Source organism: Ranitomeya imitator, chromosome 5 (assembly GCF_032444005.1).
Source record: "Ranitomeya imitator isolate aRanImi1 chromosome 5, aRanImi1.pri, whole genome shotgun sequence".
Classification (NCBI taxonomy): Eukaryota; Metazoa; Chordata; class Amphibia; order Anura; family Dendrobatidae; genus Ranitomeya; species Ranitomeya imitator.
In genome coordinates this window covers 383,809,269-383,825,468 of record NC_091286.1, presented here as the reverse complement: position 1 = coordinate 383,825,468, position 16,200 = coordinate 383,809,269, and the positions used below count along the sequence as shown (strand labels likewise).

The 16,200-nt window shown below is 44.2% G+C and overlaps 1 protein-coding gene across 1 annotated transcript in view; it reads left to right on the top strand.

Annotated features, from left to right (window-relative positions):
* FAM83B (family with sequence similarity 83 member B) overlaps positions 1 to 8,780 on the top strand; it is a 215,959-nt gene extending 207,179 nt beyond the window's left edge. The window contains exon 5 of the mRNA XM_069726761.1: positions 6,193 to 8,780. Coding sequence (XP_069582862.1) covers positions 6,193 to 8,656 — 2,464 coding nt within the window. The 3' untranslated portion in view covers positions 8,657 to 8,780. The remainder of the gene's footprint in view (positions 1 to 6,192) is intronic.
* Positions 8,781 to 16,200: the final 7,420 nt, after the last annotated feature.

Here is a 16,200-nt window from a genome sequence, read left to right as displayed (position 1 = left end):
ACCAGATACTCATAGTGCCCATCTCTGGTGTTAAACGCCGTTTTCCATTCGTCCCCCTCACGGATGCGAATCAAGTTGTAAGCACCCCGCAGATCTAGTTTAGTAAACACTCTAGCTCCCCGAAGCCTATCAAAGAGCTCGGATATCAAGGGCAAAGGATACTTGTTCTTAACGGTGATAGCGTTAAGACCCCTGTAGTCTATGCATGGACGTAGTTCCCCATTCTTCTTCTGCACGAAGAAGAACCCTGCCCCAGCAGGTGACACTGACTTCCTGATAAACCCTCTTGCCAGATTCTCTTGAATGTACTGAGACATGGCCTCCGTCTCCGGGAGAGATAATGGATAAACTCGACCCCGGGGAGGCTCCGCACCAGGCAAGAGATCGATAGGACAGTCATAGGGGCGATGGGGCGGAAGGGTCTCCGCCGCCTTTTTGGAGAACACGTCTGCGTAAGACCAATATTGCTTGGGAAGAGAGGATAGATCTGCGGGTACCTCAGTAGTAGCAACCTGAACGCACTCTCGGTGACACCTACCCCCACATGATTCACCCCATCCCAGAATTCTGCCTGAGGACCACTCGATGTGAGGAGAGTGGTACCGTAGTCAAGGTATCCCCAACAGGACCTCATCAATACCCTCAGGAATGATGAGCAGAGAAATAATCTCCTGATGGGATGGCGACATGGACAGAGTAAAAGGGATGGTCTGATGTGTTATCTGTGTGGGGAGTGTCGACCCATTCACCACTCGTACCGTTACTGGTTGAGGTAGCATAACCAGGGGTATTGCGTGACGTTGGGCGAAGGCAGAAGACATAAAATTGCCCTCCGTCCCAGAATCCACGCAGAGGTCTACCGAGTGGGAGGATGAGCCAAAGGTAATTGTCCCCTTAAAGGACAATTTGGAGACAAACGTCGCAGTGTCTAGTGCAACTCCACCTACTACCACTAGACGCTGACGTTTCCTCGACCGCTGATGACATCTGGTGGCAAGATGTCCTGACTGTTGGCATACATGGCAACCCTGGAGTGCACGAGCGGTCTGGGACTTAGATCCCACTCGTGACACCACCTTAGGTTCATGGAACTCAGGAGCCTGGACTGGAGATTCCAAAGGTTTGGCGAAGGTGGGAGCCAGCCGAAACCTCTGCCTACACTGGGCTCGCTCTAACCTCCGCTCGTGAAAACGGAGGTCAATGCGAGTAGATACTGTTATTAACTCTTCCAGTGTGGCGGGAATCTCCCTAGTGGCCAGAGCATCCTTAACGTGGTCAGCCAGCCCCCTCCAAAATATAGGGATAAGGGCTTTATCCGACCACTCCAGCTCAGATGCTAGAGTGCGGAAGTGGACGGCAAAAAGGCTGACCAAGGACGAGCCCTGAGTCAGTGCCAACAGTTGGAGCACCGTATCATGGGTGACACGAGGTCCTAGAAAGACCTGTTTCAGAGTGCTCAGGAATAACGGAGCACTCTGCACCACATGATCGCCACGCTCCCACAGCGGCGTAGCCCACTGCAACGCCCTGTCCGACAATAAGGAAATTATAAAGCCCACCTTAGCCCGCTCTGTAGGGAAACGAGAGGCCAGAAGCTCGAGATGTATTGAGCACTGACTCACGAAACCCCTACAGGACTTACTGTCACCAGAAAATTTCTCTGGTAGCGGGAGGCGAGATAGCGTCGGTACAGGGGCGGCAGTGGACAAGGTAGCTGCAGCCACACTTGCAGCCTGAACAGCGACAGCAGTAACATCCACAGCTGAGGTTGAACGCTCTAGAGCCGCCAACCTTCCCTCCAGCTGCTGGATGTACCGCTGTAGACGCTGATCGTCCATCATTACTAGCCAGACCTTGGCGCTAGTATTATGTTAAGGACCGGCGGAACGCACCAAGTATAGATGGTATGAAACTAGGTGCGTTCGCAGTCCGAGGTCCACCGTGCAGGTAAAGACCCTGCTGCTAGTAAGACGGACTATATGGCGGTACTAAGTATACACACATGGGTTAACTTCACCCTGCGTGAAGGAAGCGATCCTGTTGCATCACAGGACCGCAGTACCGCACATAGAGCGCGAGCAAGAAGTCAGCGAACTCAACCCCTACTCAGGATTGAAGTCCGATTAGACACTTGCTGGCACAACACCGCAACTGGGTGTGTAAGGAAACTAATAAATAGAATATAAAGGCACGAGAGTGCGTGTGGTGCCGCACTGACGGACGCCACTAACCACCCAGGCTTGGGTAAGGTAAGCGCAGAGGAAGCGCACGGTGCCGTACTGGCGGACACAGCAACTGGACGCTGTGATGTGTGTTACGTGCAGATGGCTTGTCGGGCGCTAGATAGCTACCATCATCCGCGAGCAGTCAACAACACTAGCGAGGGATACTTAGGAGCTTTCATCCATCGACATACATCCATCTACACACACACATTATCAAGACAATACTAGCGCATGGCCGTGCGGTCATGCGCAGTTTATATAGTTGCAGCACAGGAAGCTGGTACAGAAGTTTTGCCCTTTCAGGACCTGCCAGGAGGACCAATGGGATGTGCTGCAGTACCTGAGCATGTGACCCTCGATCTCCAATGGGAGATCTTGCCCTGGGCATGCTCAGTGTGTGCAAATAAGGACTTAGTCCCAGAGAAGCTCGCTCGCCGCAGATCAGTGCAGGGTACAACAGGAGAGCCAGAAAAGGCAGCAGTAACCCTCTGCACAGAATCAGTCCCAGCGAGACGCTGGGAGCGACGCCTCCGCTGAGCAGAGCCCACTGCGGCCGAAGCAGAATGGGAGACCGCAGCAGACATGGATCGAGATTCCCCCTGTGCAGCAGAGGAAACTCGACTCCTAACATCAATATCAAGAAAAAGAAACCACAAACTACAGAATGTGAAAAAACAAAACGAAAAAATGAAAAAAATAAAAAAACTGTTGCTAATCTGTAATTATTGGTAGATACAACAGCATGGGTGTGAATAAGCCTATATGACCCTAATTGACCCTAACTGAACCCCTTCCTCTCAGCGGAGGTTGGCACCCTCTTGAGACTCAAATGGCGCCCCCGCTCACAGGTGGCAGTCCCTACAATCCATAGGTGGCCCTAGAATAGGTTAACCACAGAAAAACCACACACAATGATAATACAATTCGGCTCCAACAACTTGATTGTGCTCTTTGTGGAATACTGAGATAGGTAAACCCAGGAGTAAAGATAGTGTTAGGGTTGGCGGAACGCACCGAATATATTTATTAAGTGAGATTGGTGCATTCGTCACCCAGGATCCACCGTGCAGGAAAGAACCTGCTGCTAAGTAAATGGTGGCACTATATGGTGGTATGAACCAGCTCTGTTAGCTTCACAGAGCAGCCGAGAAGGCAAGGTTCTGTGCCCTGTTAGACTTTCACAGAGGCACAGGCTAACTACCCAAATGAGAGCAGTCAGTGGTCATGCATGCACACAAAACTCCTCGCCGGAGGTGCCAGCATTCTAGGGGCTTATTTCAGCCAGGTCCCTGAACACATATAACACAATCTCCTCGCCAGAGGTGCCAGCATTCTAGGGGCTTATTTCAGCCGGGTCCCTGAACACATACGAACACATGACCACACTGGAGCAAAGCACATAACATATGAAGATACTAGCGCATGGCCGTGTGGCCATGCAAGTCTTAAATAGCTGCAGCACGTTCAGGACCTTTCAAGGAAGGACCAATGGAGTTGCTGCAGTACCTGAGCATGTGACCCTAGATCTCCACTGAGAGATCTTGCCCTGGACATGCTCAGTGTGTGCAAACCAAGACTTAGTCCTAGCACCTACAGGACCTTCCAAGAAGGACCAATGGAAGTTGCTGCAGTACCTGAGCATGTGACCCTAGATCTCCACTGAGAGATCTTGCCCTGGGCATGCTCAGTGTGTTCAAAGCAGGACTTAGTCCCAGAAAAGCCTGCTCGCTGCAGATTAGTGCAGGGTACAATAGAAGATCCTGGAGAGGCAGCGGTAACCCTTTGCACAGTATCAGTCTCAGTGAGACGCTGGGAGCGACGTCTCCGCTGAGCAGGCTGCACTGCGGCCGATGCAGAATGGGAGACCGCAGCAGACACGGATCGAGATTCCCCCTGTGCAGCAGAGGAATCTCGACTCCTAACAGATAGGGGTCTAATTTTAATACTAAGCCACTATAATAATATCAATTAGGAGTACCAGAGAAAACTCACAAATTAGATAAACATAATATTGGTGGTTAGTTTATTGCCAGTTTGTTTGGGGGGGGGAGAAATAGGTGGGGATGTTATTATTCATTACCCTCCACAATCCCTATTTACAGAGTCCCTTCCTAGCTGCGGAGGTGGCACTATATCACAACACACAAGTGGTGCCCCTGCTCAACGATGGCTCACCCTTAAATTCCCTATAGCTCATCCTTTATTTACCCATAATACGGGGATAGATCAAGGGGAGACAAAGGGGGTTCAAGGTCAGTACCCCAGAATATCTCCAACTGGGCTGCCAATCATTAGCCCCTCTGAACCAGCATAACCACTATAATGTATAGTGCCATTATAATAAATTGGATATAGCAAGTCCACAATACAGCATTTTTTGCCGCATGGCCCCTTACAATGCAAAACTTACTTAGTCAGTGGCAAAAGGGGCAAGGACTTAAAATGCAACCAAAATCTGTAGATAGCACAGAATTAACACCCCATTAGATCTCATTAATTCAGAGCAATGTCACTGCATATTATTGTGGCAGCTTAAATAAATCATTGCCTCTGCTAGATCAGCATCGCTTCTTGTAGTGCAAAAACTCACTTATTTTGTGGCAAAAGGATCAAAGATTTAAGGTGTAAGCAAAATCTGTGGATAGTACAAAATTAATACACCCTTAGATCTCATTAATTCAGGGCAATGTCACTGCATATTATTGTAGCAGCCCACATAAATCACCACTCTATTGCACTATGCCCAAACAAATCAAACAAATCAGCAATCTGATAAACAGTTTCAGAATCGAACTTAGCTTCAACATGCTAGAACAGCATCACCTCTGCTCAATCAGCATCGCCTCAATGCGTTTTCCTCCCATGATGTAAGTTCCTCAGGAGGCATATGGTAGCATCAGTGTTCATTCAGAACATCAGAGATTCAGATGATGCCTGGTTGCAGGCTGGTTATAGAAAATACAGGGGAACTGACGCCGTTTTTTTCATTTATTTATAGCTCAGGCAACTTTTGATGAATAACCCCATCAGCCACTCATGCTGTCACTGTTATTAGCGGCAGCAGGGGTAGGCTGATGGGAGTAATAGTCCCATCAGCCACCACCTGCTGTCTCTTTTATCACTGAAATATAATTCTCATCATTCTCCCCTGCTCGTGCCAATTGCCGGCAGAGCCGGAGGCATGGACTTGTGAAGGAGGCCTAAATCTGGTATCGCTGTTTTCTTCATTCTGCCTCTCAAAGATCTCATTAAGGCTCAGCACACATTTATCCTGTGCTGAGCACTTACACAGGGGTTTCTGTGCAAATCTCTGAAATAAGTGATTCAGACGGAACCTCTGGCGGAAGATTCCCTATAATGTGGCAAATGGAGGCATTGTGGACGCCAACTGACCTGTGATCCGGCGGTGTCCATCTTTTTAGGATTGCATAAAAGTGCCATTAACCACAATTGTGCACTTCTAAAAAGAAGGACACCACTGAACAGAAGCCAGATGGAGTCCAGAGTAATTCCTGCCTCATTATAGTGAATGGATTCACCGGGGGTTTCATCTGAATCACATCACTCAGAGATTTAGATGGAAACCACAAAGTAAGTGCTCAGTGTAGAGCGCCGGATAAATGTGATCCCAAACATTATGTAATGTCCATTTGGCTCTCTTTTGATTCCATCTCAGATTGTCCAGCTAATGATTCTATTATTTTAATACCTCCTCAACTTCTTAAATTTGGATCAAATTTATTCAATGCAAATCGAATAACCCTCCAGAATTTAGCAAATCTGCCCAACCTATTTGAACTTAGGGACATGCACTTAACTCTAGTATATGTGCTGCATAACAATGGGCCGTGACCCTTATTATTAGTTGACCTTTATCTGTATAATATGGTTCAATAAATAAATGTAAAGGTGAATGTGTTAATTCAACTTTATTATTTAGCTAACCTTTAATCTTTTTTATTTGCAGCTTCATGTGGTCATATGAAAAAGTTCACTTAAGTATGATGCAAGTGATCACTGGAAAACTAGTAGAGTGCTTTGATGAAGAATTTCGAACACTTTATGCTCGTTCCTCTATACCTGTGGCATTTGGACAAGAAGTATCTGTGAGTGAAAAACACAAAAAAACTCCTTGGGAAAATGGATCATATCAAAATTCATTATCTTCTTTGCTCTCTGCTTCAAGTCAAAGAAGCCTTGGATGGAAAGAGCCAAGAGGCATCTTAGATTCTTCCTATTTAAAAGCAAGGAGCAGATTTGTCAACAATGAAGAAGAAAAATTCAACACGAGAAATGTATCCTCCTATAGAGGTTTCAATGTGCAAAATAAAATTAATCAGTTCCAACAGTTTGATCGGAATGAAAATTGGAAAAGACATAGCTATGCAGCAGGGGAAAAGACAGACGCAACGCCTTATTCAATGCTTAATAGAGCTACAAACAATAGAATTAATCTTCAACCTGTTCAATGGAATAGACATCCAGATGTTGCTAGTATGGGGTCTTCATCCAGAGGCGGATACTCAAGCAATTATAATGGATCTACAACTCAAAGCTTTGCCAACCGTTTGTCCCACAGATTAACACCAAATTTTTCTGAAAGAAATTCAAGCGTAAGAAGATCTTTTCATGGAACAGACAATCACGTGCGTTCCGTACAACAGAGAATGCCCACTTTGGAGCACACTACCAAGTCATTTCTTCGAAACTGGAGAATTGAATCATACTTAAATGACCACTCTGATATTCCTCCAGAATCACATGAAATAGAGTTAAACAGAGGAGACAGCAATGAAGGAGCTGATAATTCAATGGATTATTCATTGTACAGCCAGTCAAGGCTCCGAACATCAATTCTATACAAGTCCACTTTGCCAGAACAAAAGGAAGCCAGTAGCTGCACAACAAACTCTTCTCATTCAAATTCAACTATAGTTGATTCTCAAGGTAGTCAAACTCCAACATCTTCACCAATGAATGTTAGGGCTTCAGAACCAAAAGAAGTCAATCATTTTCCAAGTTATGATACAGCACAGTCTTCTCATCATCATGATGTATTGAAAAGGCATAGTCTTCAGGTTCCAGACAACTCCCATGTGAACCATGGTATAAGTTACAATACGAATCCAGGACCATCAAGATACCTCTACACAACACTTGCCACCAACAGACAGCCAGATAGCCTTAGGAAACCTAATGACAACATTTTAAAAAGGCGCAGTCTACCACTATTTGAAAGTCGTAAGGTTAACTTAGGTCATAATAACAATGTGATTCCACCAAACTACATTTATACATCACTAGTAAAAAGGCAGCAAGAAAATCCTGCACACCCTACAGATTATCATAGCACTGACACTGTAGGAACTAATACTAGCACTGAACGTAATCATGTTGACAGAGATACCACACAACCTATTAGGGAATCACTGTCCACAGAAACATTAGATGAAGATGATAGCAAAGACTCTCCCGGAAAGAAAGAAAATAAAGGTTCTCCAAGCTTTCTTAAAAAAGGATCTAAAAAATTGAAATCATTACTCAACCTAGCCCCAGATAAAAAAGAAAATCTAGCTAAAAACAAAGCCCCAGCATTCTACAGAATGTGCAGCAGTTCTGACACATTGATCTCTGAAGATGATGCTGAGCAGTGTCCAAAAAGGTCTGACTCAAAAAATGATTCCTCTCCAAGGAAGGAGAAGATGCTCACTATGTCACAAATAAGTCTTAATAAAAGTAAAGAAAATGTTACTGTAGGATCCAGTAGATCAAACATACTTTCTTCAGATGAAAGCAAATCAAATAGGTCACCTACAATAAGTAGTGTTGAAAATAAGTTTATTGAAAACACAGGTGATGCATCTGCTCCTCGATTTAATACAGAACAAATGCAATTTCAGGACACCAGGTTGCAAGTCCAAAATAATCCATATGGTAGAGTTGTAACTCCTGCAATGCAGAGAGGAATCTCTTTTCGTCAGCCAAATGAAGGTATTCACAGAGTACTGTCTCAGAGAGAGATGCAACATAACACCATTCCTCATATCATGCAGAGAGATATGCATTTGAGACACTCACACAGAGAGATGATTCACAAAGAGTTACCACGTAGAGACATGAACATGGTGCAGCCAGTGCAAGACTTTTCAAAACCTCAGGAGGACTCTGCCGTCTCTCGCCAAAATGATAGAAGGGTTTATAGTCGTTTTGAACAGTTTTGCAAATTAGAAAACAATGTACCCTCTTCTAATGCACAAAGTATCAACAGTCAGGTTTTAGACTATAAAAGTACAGGACGTATGTCCAATTATTCTAGACCGCAACAAACCTTAAGTTACAACTCAAGTGTATACAACTCTGTTCAACCAAATGAAAATAAATTTGGCAGATTCATGCAAAAATTTGGAAATTTACTTCACAAGAAACAGTAAAGAACAGTGTCTTAAAAAAACATAATTGTAAATAGGGTATTGTTTAAAAGCTCGCTGGTGCAACAGGATTGCTAATCTAACTATTTTGTAAAACATGTTTTTTAATAAAATTATACTGTCTGAAGTATTGCTTACTTTTCTTATCTGCATTTCAATTAAATGACATAGCAATATAGCAAAATGCGATTTTCACCTCCTAATTAGGGATAAGGACCCCGAATGGTAAAATTCAGGGTCCCTACTGAACTCCTAGTGTCAATGTACCAACCTTGGACATTGGCTTCTCCGTGATGTTCGTGCTACTGTTCAGGTTTGACAGCCCGAACATCTGATTTTTCCCACGCTGTCATCTGTGTGACAGCTGGAGAAACACTGGCTTTGATCTGTGGTAAGTTAGGTACTGCCAGACAGAGCTCTGCATTTCCCACGCTGTCGTACAGGTGACATTGTGTGAGCCAGCATCTGTGACCAGTAGTTAAAAGGTTGCCACTTGTCACAGGCATCAGCTAATGAGAGTACTACTCTCATCATCATACGTCCTGTTGCGCTGATCAAGAGCAGGTGTATGATGATGAGAGTGTTCATCAGCTGGCGCCTGTGCAAAAATAAATAAATACAATTAAAAAATGGCATGGCGCCCTCTCTATGTTTGCTAACCATCACAGGCAAAACCAATAACTGTGGGCTGCAGCCCTCAGCTCTCAGCGTTATCTTGGATGGTTATCAAAAATAGAGAGGTCCTCATGCCTTTTTTTAAATAATTTAAATTAATAATTAAAAAAGCACACACCCCTACTGGTGGAATACTGGCCCTCTCCAGCCACAAAATAGCAGTCTGCAGCTGCCTCAGAAAAGGCACATCAATTAGATGGGCCAATTCTGGGGCTTTGCCTACCTCTCCCCACGTGCACTGGTGCGGTTGCAAGGGAGGTAATAGTTGTGGGGTTAATGTCAGCTTTGCAATGTCAGCTGAAATCAAGCCCACAGGTTAATAATGGAGAGGCTTCTATAAGACACCCCCATTAGCAACCACATAGTCAAATGTAATAAAAACACAGATACAGAGAAAAGTTCTTTATTTGAACTAAAAACACTGACTCCTTTATTTGAAAGAAACACTTTCCACCCATTTTCACCTATTTATTACTGTAAAATGAAAAATAATAAAACACCTTATTCCTCACCTGTCTGACGGTGTTCCATATTTCCCACATCATGCTCCAACACTGTTACATCTGGTTTGCATGGCTAAAAACTTTTCAGGGTGGAAAGTATTTCTTTCAGATGAAGAAATCTGTGCTTTTATTTAAAATAAAAGATATCTCTGTGTCTGTGTTTTGATTACATTTGACTATGGGGTTAGTATTGGGGGTGCCTTATAGACATCTCTCCATTACTAACCCCTGGGCTTGATGTCAGTGGCCATAACGTACCTATTACCCCACTTGCCACCGCACAAAGGCAAGTGGGAAAAGCGGACACTAAGCACCAGAATTGGCTAATCATATGGATGTGCCATTTGGCTGAGAACTGATGTTCTTGTCTCGAGGGGGGCAATATTCATGGCCCTTTCTTAGGCTATTAATATCAGTCTGCAGCTGTCTGTTTATCCTTTGCTTGTTATACAATATAGGGGGACCTTATGCTATTTTTGTGGGGGTCTTCCCTATTACAACCAGTAAAGGCAAACAGCTGTGAGCAGATATTAATAGACTGGGAACCTTTATAGATATTGCCATGTTCCCAGAATATTAACATTAACCTTCAGCCACCTGCTTTCCCTCAGCTGGTTATAAAAATTATGAAGGACCCACATCATTTTTTTTTTAATTTATTCAATAAGTACATTGTACAGTAAAATACACATGCACTGACATCTTTATTATAATGCACATGCGCCGGCTGATGAGAGTACTACTTTCATCAGTTTCACCTGCTCTTACTCTTAACATCGATAGCAAGCATACGCTGATGAGTGTAGTAGCATTCTCATCAGCCGATGCCTGACTAATGGTAACCTTTCTTACCACCTGTCACAGCTGCTGGGCTGGCCTACATGCTATCATCTGTTCTACAGCATGGGAACCGCAGCACTGTGACCAACTGTGACATGTGATGTTACCACAGGTCAGAGATGATTTTTCCCATGCTCTTACACAGATGGTAGTGTGGTAAACACCAGATGTTTGGGCCCCCCATTCATTTGAATGTGGTTAAGGTCCGGGTTCGAACATCCATAGGTTCATCCATCACTGCTCCTAATATTATCGGGAAATTCACTAAAAATTTCATGCATCCTTTCTGTCTAAAAGCTGCAAACTTTGGGGTAAAATCTTGTTGTCAAGACTTCTGAGCCCCAATTCAGCAAGCTATTTTTTTTAATTTTCAGGTTTAAAATTATACTAAACAAAAATATAAAAGCAACACATTGTTTTTGTTCTAATTTTTAAAGTGCTGAACTCAAAGTTGTAAATATTTTTCTTTGTACAAAAAGACCCTTTTCTCTCAAATACTGTTCACAAAATGTTCTAAATATGTGTTCGTGAACACTGATCCATCAACCTCAAATTTGTTGCATATCAAGATGCTGGTTAGACAGTATGATTATTGTACAGGTGTGCATTAGACTGGCTTGTGCTGAAATTCCATGGAAATTTGAGCTCGAATGATAGGTATCACAAAATGTGACGATGATCGGATGGGTGACAGAGGGACTAGCGAAGTGAGTTTAAGGATTTTTTGTTAATATTTTAAATATTGCTTTTTAATGCTTTGTGGTATAGAAAGAATCCATAGCATACTAAGGGACATAATTTTAGAGGAGAATAACTTCTCTATACATCAATTTTTCCAGGAAAATCTCTGTGAACAGGAGAATTTTAATTTTACTTGATGTGTTCATCTCATGTCCATGTGGATTAGTCAAATATTATTCTGAATTTTGAAGCCAATTAGCACATTAACCCCATCACAACACTGGACTTACTGGTAGAGAAGACTGCCAGGCCACGGAGACAACATTAAAGAATGGAGTACATCCTTATATGATGGGGTAACTTATTATAAGAAGGAAAGCAGGATAAGGGCCAGAACAAAAAACATCATTATTGGATGGGGTCCAGGATGAGAGACGTCATTAAAAGATCGGCGCGCTGAATTTGCACAATGGGCAAAGCAAAAATTGGAACAGGACCCTCAGTTTACGCAGAACATTATGTTCAGTGATGAGGCAAATTTTTTTGAGTGGGCCATTTATATGGATACATCTGAATCAAATGGGAATGGTGACAGATTTCTTGCGTAAGGGGTCTTGCATTGAAATCTGCTGCAATGACCCGGGTACTGCGTTCACTAGACATCAACACAATTTCTATCCGCTCCTCAAGTATTAACCTTGAAAATAACTCATGAAAGAAAAAAGTTACATTAAAACCAAGCACACCATTGTTTGTCTTGTGAAATTTTCAATAAATTTGATGTGTCACATAACCCTCTTCCCATTGGAAAAAATAACATTTGATCCAAAATGGTTGACTTCAAAATGGCCCCCATGGTCACCACACATCTTGAAAAGTTTTCTCCATCCAATATACTAATGTGCCAAAAACATGAAGTTGATATCACCAACCATTCCCATTTTATTTAGGTGTATCAATATACATGGCCCACCCTGTATAAAGGACTTTGATTAGAGAATGTGATAGGCCGCCCTAAACAGATGTGTTGTTAGGAAGCACATAAATTGTCGAAGTTGTGGTTGTACTAATTTCATGGGAGACAAAGGGTAACAGGTGAGTCATCTAAGTAGGAGATTGAACTGAGCCAGACAAAGTCAATATCAAGGGTGTTACCATCTTTGGGTGTCTCAGAGTTTGAAAGTCATAAGAGGCCATGAGAATTGGCTAGAGATAGAAGCTGGGATGCAGTAGCAGAGGTGAAGTCTCCCAGGATAAGGGTTGTCAATTCTGAGGACATGAAGTGTAGCCACAATGCCTAAATGTGGTCAAGGAAGTGGGTGAGTGAGCCTTGGGGTCGGTATATGACTGCTACTCAGAGGTAGAGAGGATGGAACACCCTGATGGTATGAACCTCAAAAGAAGAATGGCATCCAATCAGCCTGTATTTATTTTTGGGTTAAAAACAGGATTGTTGTTGGCAGAGAGGAGTGTAGGGTTATCGTGGAGTTACCAGTGATTGTACGGTGGGATATATGCATATTCCATGTGTTGTAATCTGGATGTGGATAAGCCATACACTCACTATTACTTTCCTGAGAACTAATTATTGTTTTTGTATGACTCTTGGTCTGTGATCTCTGCGATTATTGCATGGCCACTCCAATCTGTTGACCACAGAAATGCAGCCTTTCTGCCTTATGGATACAGATGGTTTCCAAAAGCTGATGGTCACCACAGTACCCCCAGTACCAATTGCCCAGTCACCATTACTCATCTAAGAAAGATGTGCCTGCGCTGCAGCAACAAGTCACAGACAATATCACCCCTTCCCTGAAAATTATGTCTGCCAGGGTGCATTTCAAGAACGACACCTGAATGAGCAAGCATTGACAGGGGAGTTACATCTAGATGACTGGGCACTTGGTAACTCTGGTGGCTGTAGGGGCAGTCAGGGAAGGGGCTGCTCCACAAGTCTTGCCATCCCCAAGGCTTGCAGGGCTCTTAGGGATGGAGAAATAAACCACTGCACGCCATAAGATGAATGACTAAACTACTAGACAACAGGGGTTGGAGAACTAAGCTGCTAAACAGCTAGGGTTGTTGAACTAAACCACTACACACCATAAGATGGATAACTAAACTAATAGACATCAGGAGTTGGAGAACTAAACAACTAAACAGCTATGATTGCAGAACTAAACAAATTAACCCCAGAACATGGAGAACTAAAATAATAGACCACAGGGATTGGAGAACTAAACTACTAAACAGCCTGAGTGTTAGGTCTCGAGTTCCCACTTCTGCACAGGGGGAATCTCGAGCCATCTCCGCTGCGGTCTCCCATTCTTGTCCAGCCGCAGTGGAGTCTGCTCAGCAGGGACGTCGGTCCCAGCGTCTTGCTCAGTCTCACGCTGTACAGAGAGTTACTGCTGCTTCTTCAGCTTCTGCCATTAAAGTCAGTGCTGGTCAGCAGCGAGCGGACTTCCCTGGGACTAAGTCCTTGTCTGCACACACTGAGCATGCCCAGGGCAAGATCTCCCGTTGGAGATCGAGGGTCATGTGCTCAGGCTCTGCAGCACATTCCATTGGTCCTCTTGGCAGGTCTTGGAAGGGCAAAGTTTCTGTGGCCACTTCCTGTGCTGCAACTATATAAACTGCGCATGACCGCACGGCCATGCGCTAGTGTACAATTGTTAATGTGTGTATGTTGTGAGTGCAAGTCGTCCTTGGATACCCCTACCCTATTGAATATCTGTTCGCGGAAGGTGTATGGTTGCTATCTAGCGCCCGACTTAGCCTACAGCACGAATTACACATTACAGCGTCCAGTTGCTGTGACCGCCAGTATGGCACCGTGCACTTCCTCTGTGCTTTCCTTACCCAAGCCTGGGTGGTTAGTGGCGTTCGTCAGTGCGCGCATGCACTCTTGTGCCTTAAAATCGTTATTTAGTTTCCTTACACACCCAGTTGCGGTGTTATGCCAGCAAGGGTCTAATCGGACTTCAATCCTAGTTGGGGTTGAGTTCGCTGACTACTTGCTCGCGCTCTATGTGCGGTACCGCGGTCCTGTGACGCAACAGGATCGCTTCCTTCACGTTGGGTGAAGTTTAACCCACGTGTGTATACTTATGAGTACCGCCATATAGTCCATCGTTACTTGGCAGCAGGTTCCATCTCTGCACGGTGGACCCCGGGCTGCGAACGCACCATACTCTATCTGTCTTAATATTTGGTGCGTTCCGCTAGCCCTAACACTGAGTTGGAGAACTAAAATAGTACACAGTAGGGGATGGACAAACAAAGCAGTAGACACCAGCATGTCACTAGACACCAAGTCTTGGAATCCTCAGGTCTTGCGGAACAAACCTCTGAATGTAACAGTTCCTGCAGTGATTCTGCTTCCTATACCTCCTCTAGAGCCTCCACCTGTACCCTCAATCTCTGCTTTAATTCAACACACGTTTTAACGCAGCAGAGAGAATCCCACCCCCACCTTAATAATGCGCAGCCAGGGCTCACCATAATCAGGTAGTGTTTACATTAATATGCCTTGGAGATTGCAGTCATACAGATCAACAGTTGTGGACAGCTATCCATGCCGAGTTTGAGCAATGGCTGTCTACACTCAACATGTAATGACAGAAAAACGACTGGCACATCCAAACTAGTGTGAATAGGTGCATACCAGGAGCAGCTACCACCATATACAATGTACAAAAAAAGGTTGCACTCTATCGTGCCAAAGCCTTCGGTAAGTGTTCACATTTGGACAGGGAGGACAGGGAGGTCAGGGATCCATCAGATTAATGAGACCACCTTGACGATGGTTGATGGGCTCACACTATTTGGCCAAATTCTGTGCAAAGCGTCTCTCAAATATTTTTCCTAATGTTCAAAAGCCATTTTGCTATTCATATTTCATGTATTTCATATTAGACATGCTTTGGCATGATAGAGTGCAACCTTTTTTTTGTATACACTCTACCTGAAGCCAGGGAAGGCAGTGTGCGATAACGGTGCAAAACTGGTGGCGGCTCTATGCCGGGCTAACCTTACACACATGCCTTGCATGGCTCGCATCCTGAATCTGATGGTATAGCAATTCTTCCACCACTGTCCCAGCCTGGATGTGCTGCTGCAGAAACCACTGTCATGTTGACTTCCACCATTCCACTTCAATGGGGAAGGTGCAGCTGTGTTGGGGGAGAAAATGGCTAGAAGGTTGGAGGAGTGTTTAAACTAGGAATTGGGGGGGAGGGTATTCAATTTATAGGAGGGAAAGATAGTGCAGACAGAGACCTGGGCACAAATAAGGAAGTTGGGGGTGGCGGTGGCTTGGGGGTGGGGTTAGAACAGTTAATAATTTAAGAATGAATAGAGGTACAGAGAGGAACATCAAGTGCATGTATATTAATACCAGAAGCCTCGCCAACAAAATGGACGAATTAGAACTAATGTTGTTGGAGCATAATTATGACATGGTGGGGATATCCGAAACGTGGCTGGATGAGAGCCATGACTTGGCTGTTAACTTGCAGGGCTATAGCCTGTTCAGAAATGACCGTACAGATAAGCGAGGGGGAGGGGTGTGTCTGTATGTAAAATCGTCCTTAAAACCCATCCTGCGTGATAATATAGGTGAATTTAATGAAAATGTAGAATCCCTGTGGGTGGAGATAAGGGGAGGGGGAAAAAATAATAAATTACTGATAGGGGTTTGTTATAAATCTCCAAAAATAATGGAAGCAATGGAGAATATCCTCGTAAAGCAAATAGATGAAGCTGCGACTCAAGGAGAAGTCATTATTATGGGGGACTTCAACTACCCTGAAATAGATTGGGGAACAGAAACCTGCAGTTCCAGCA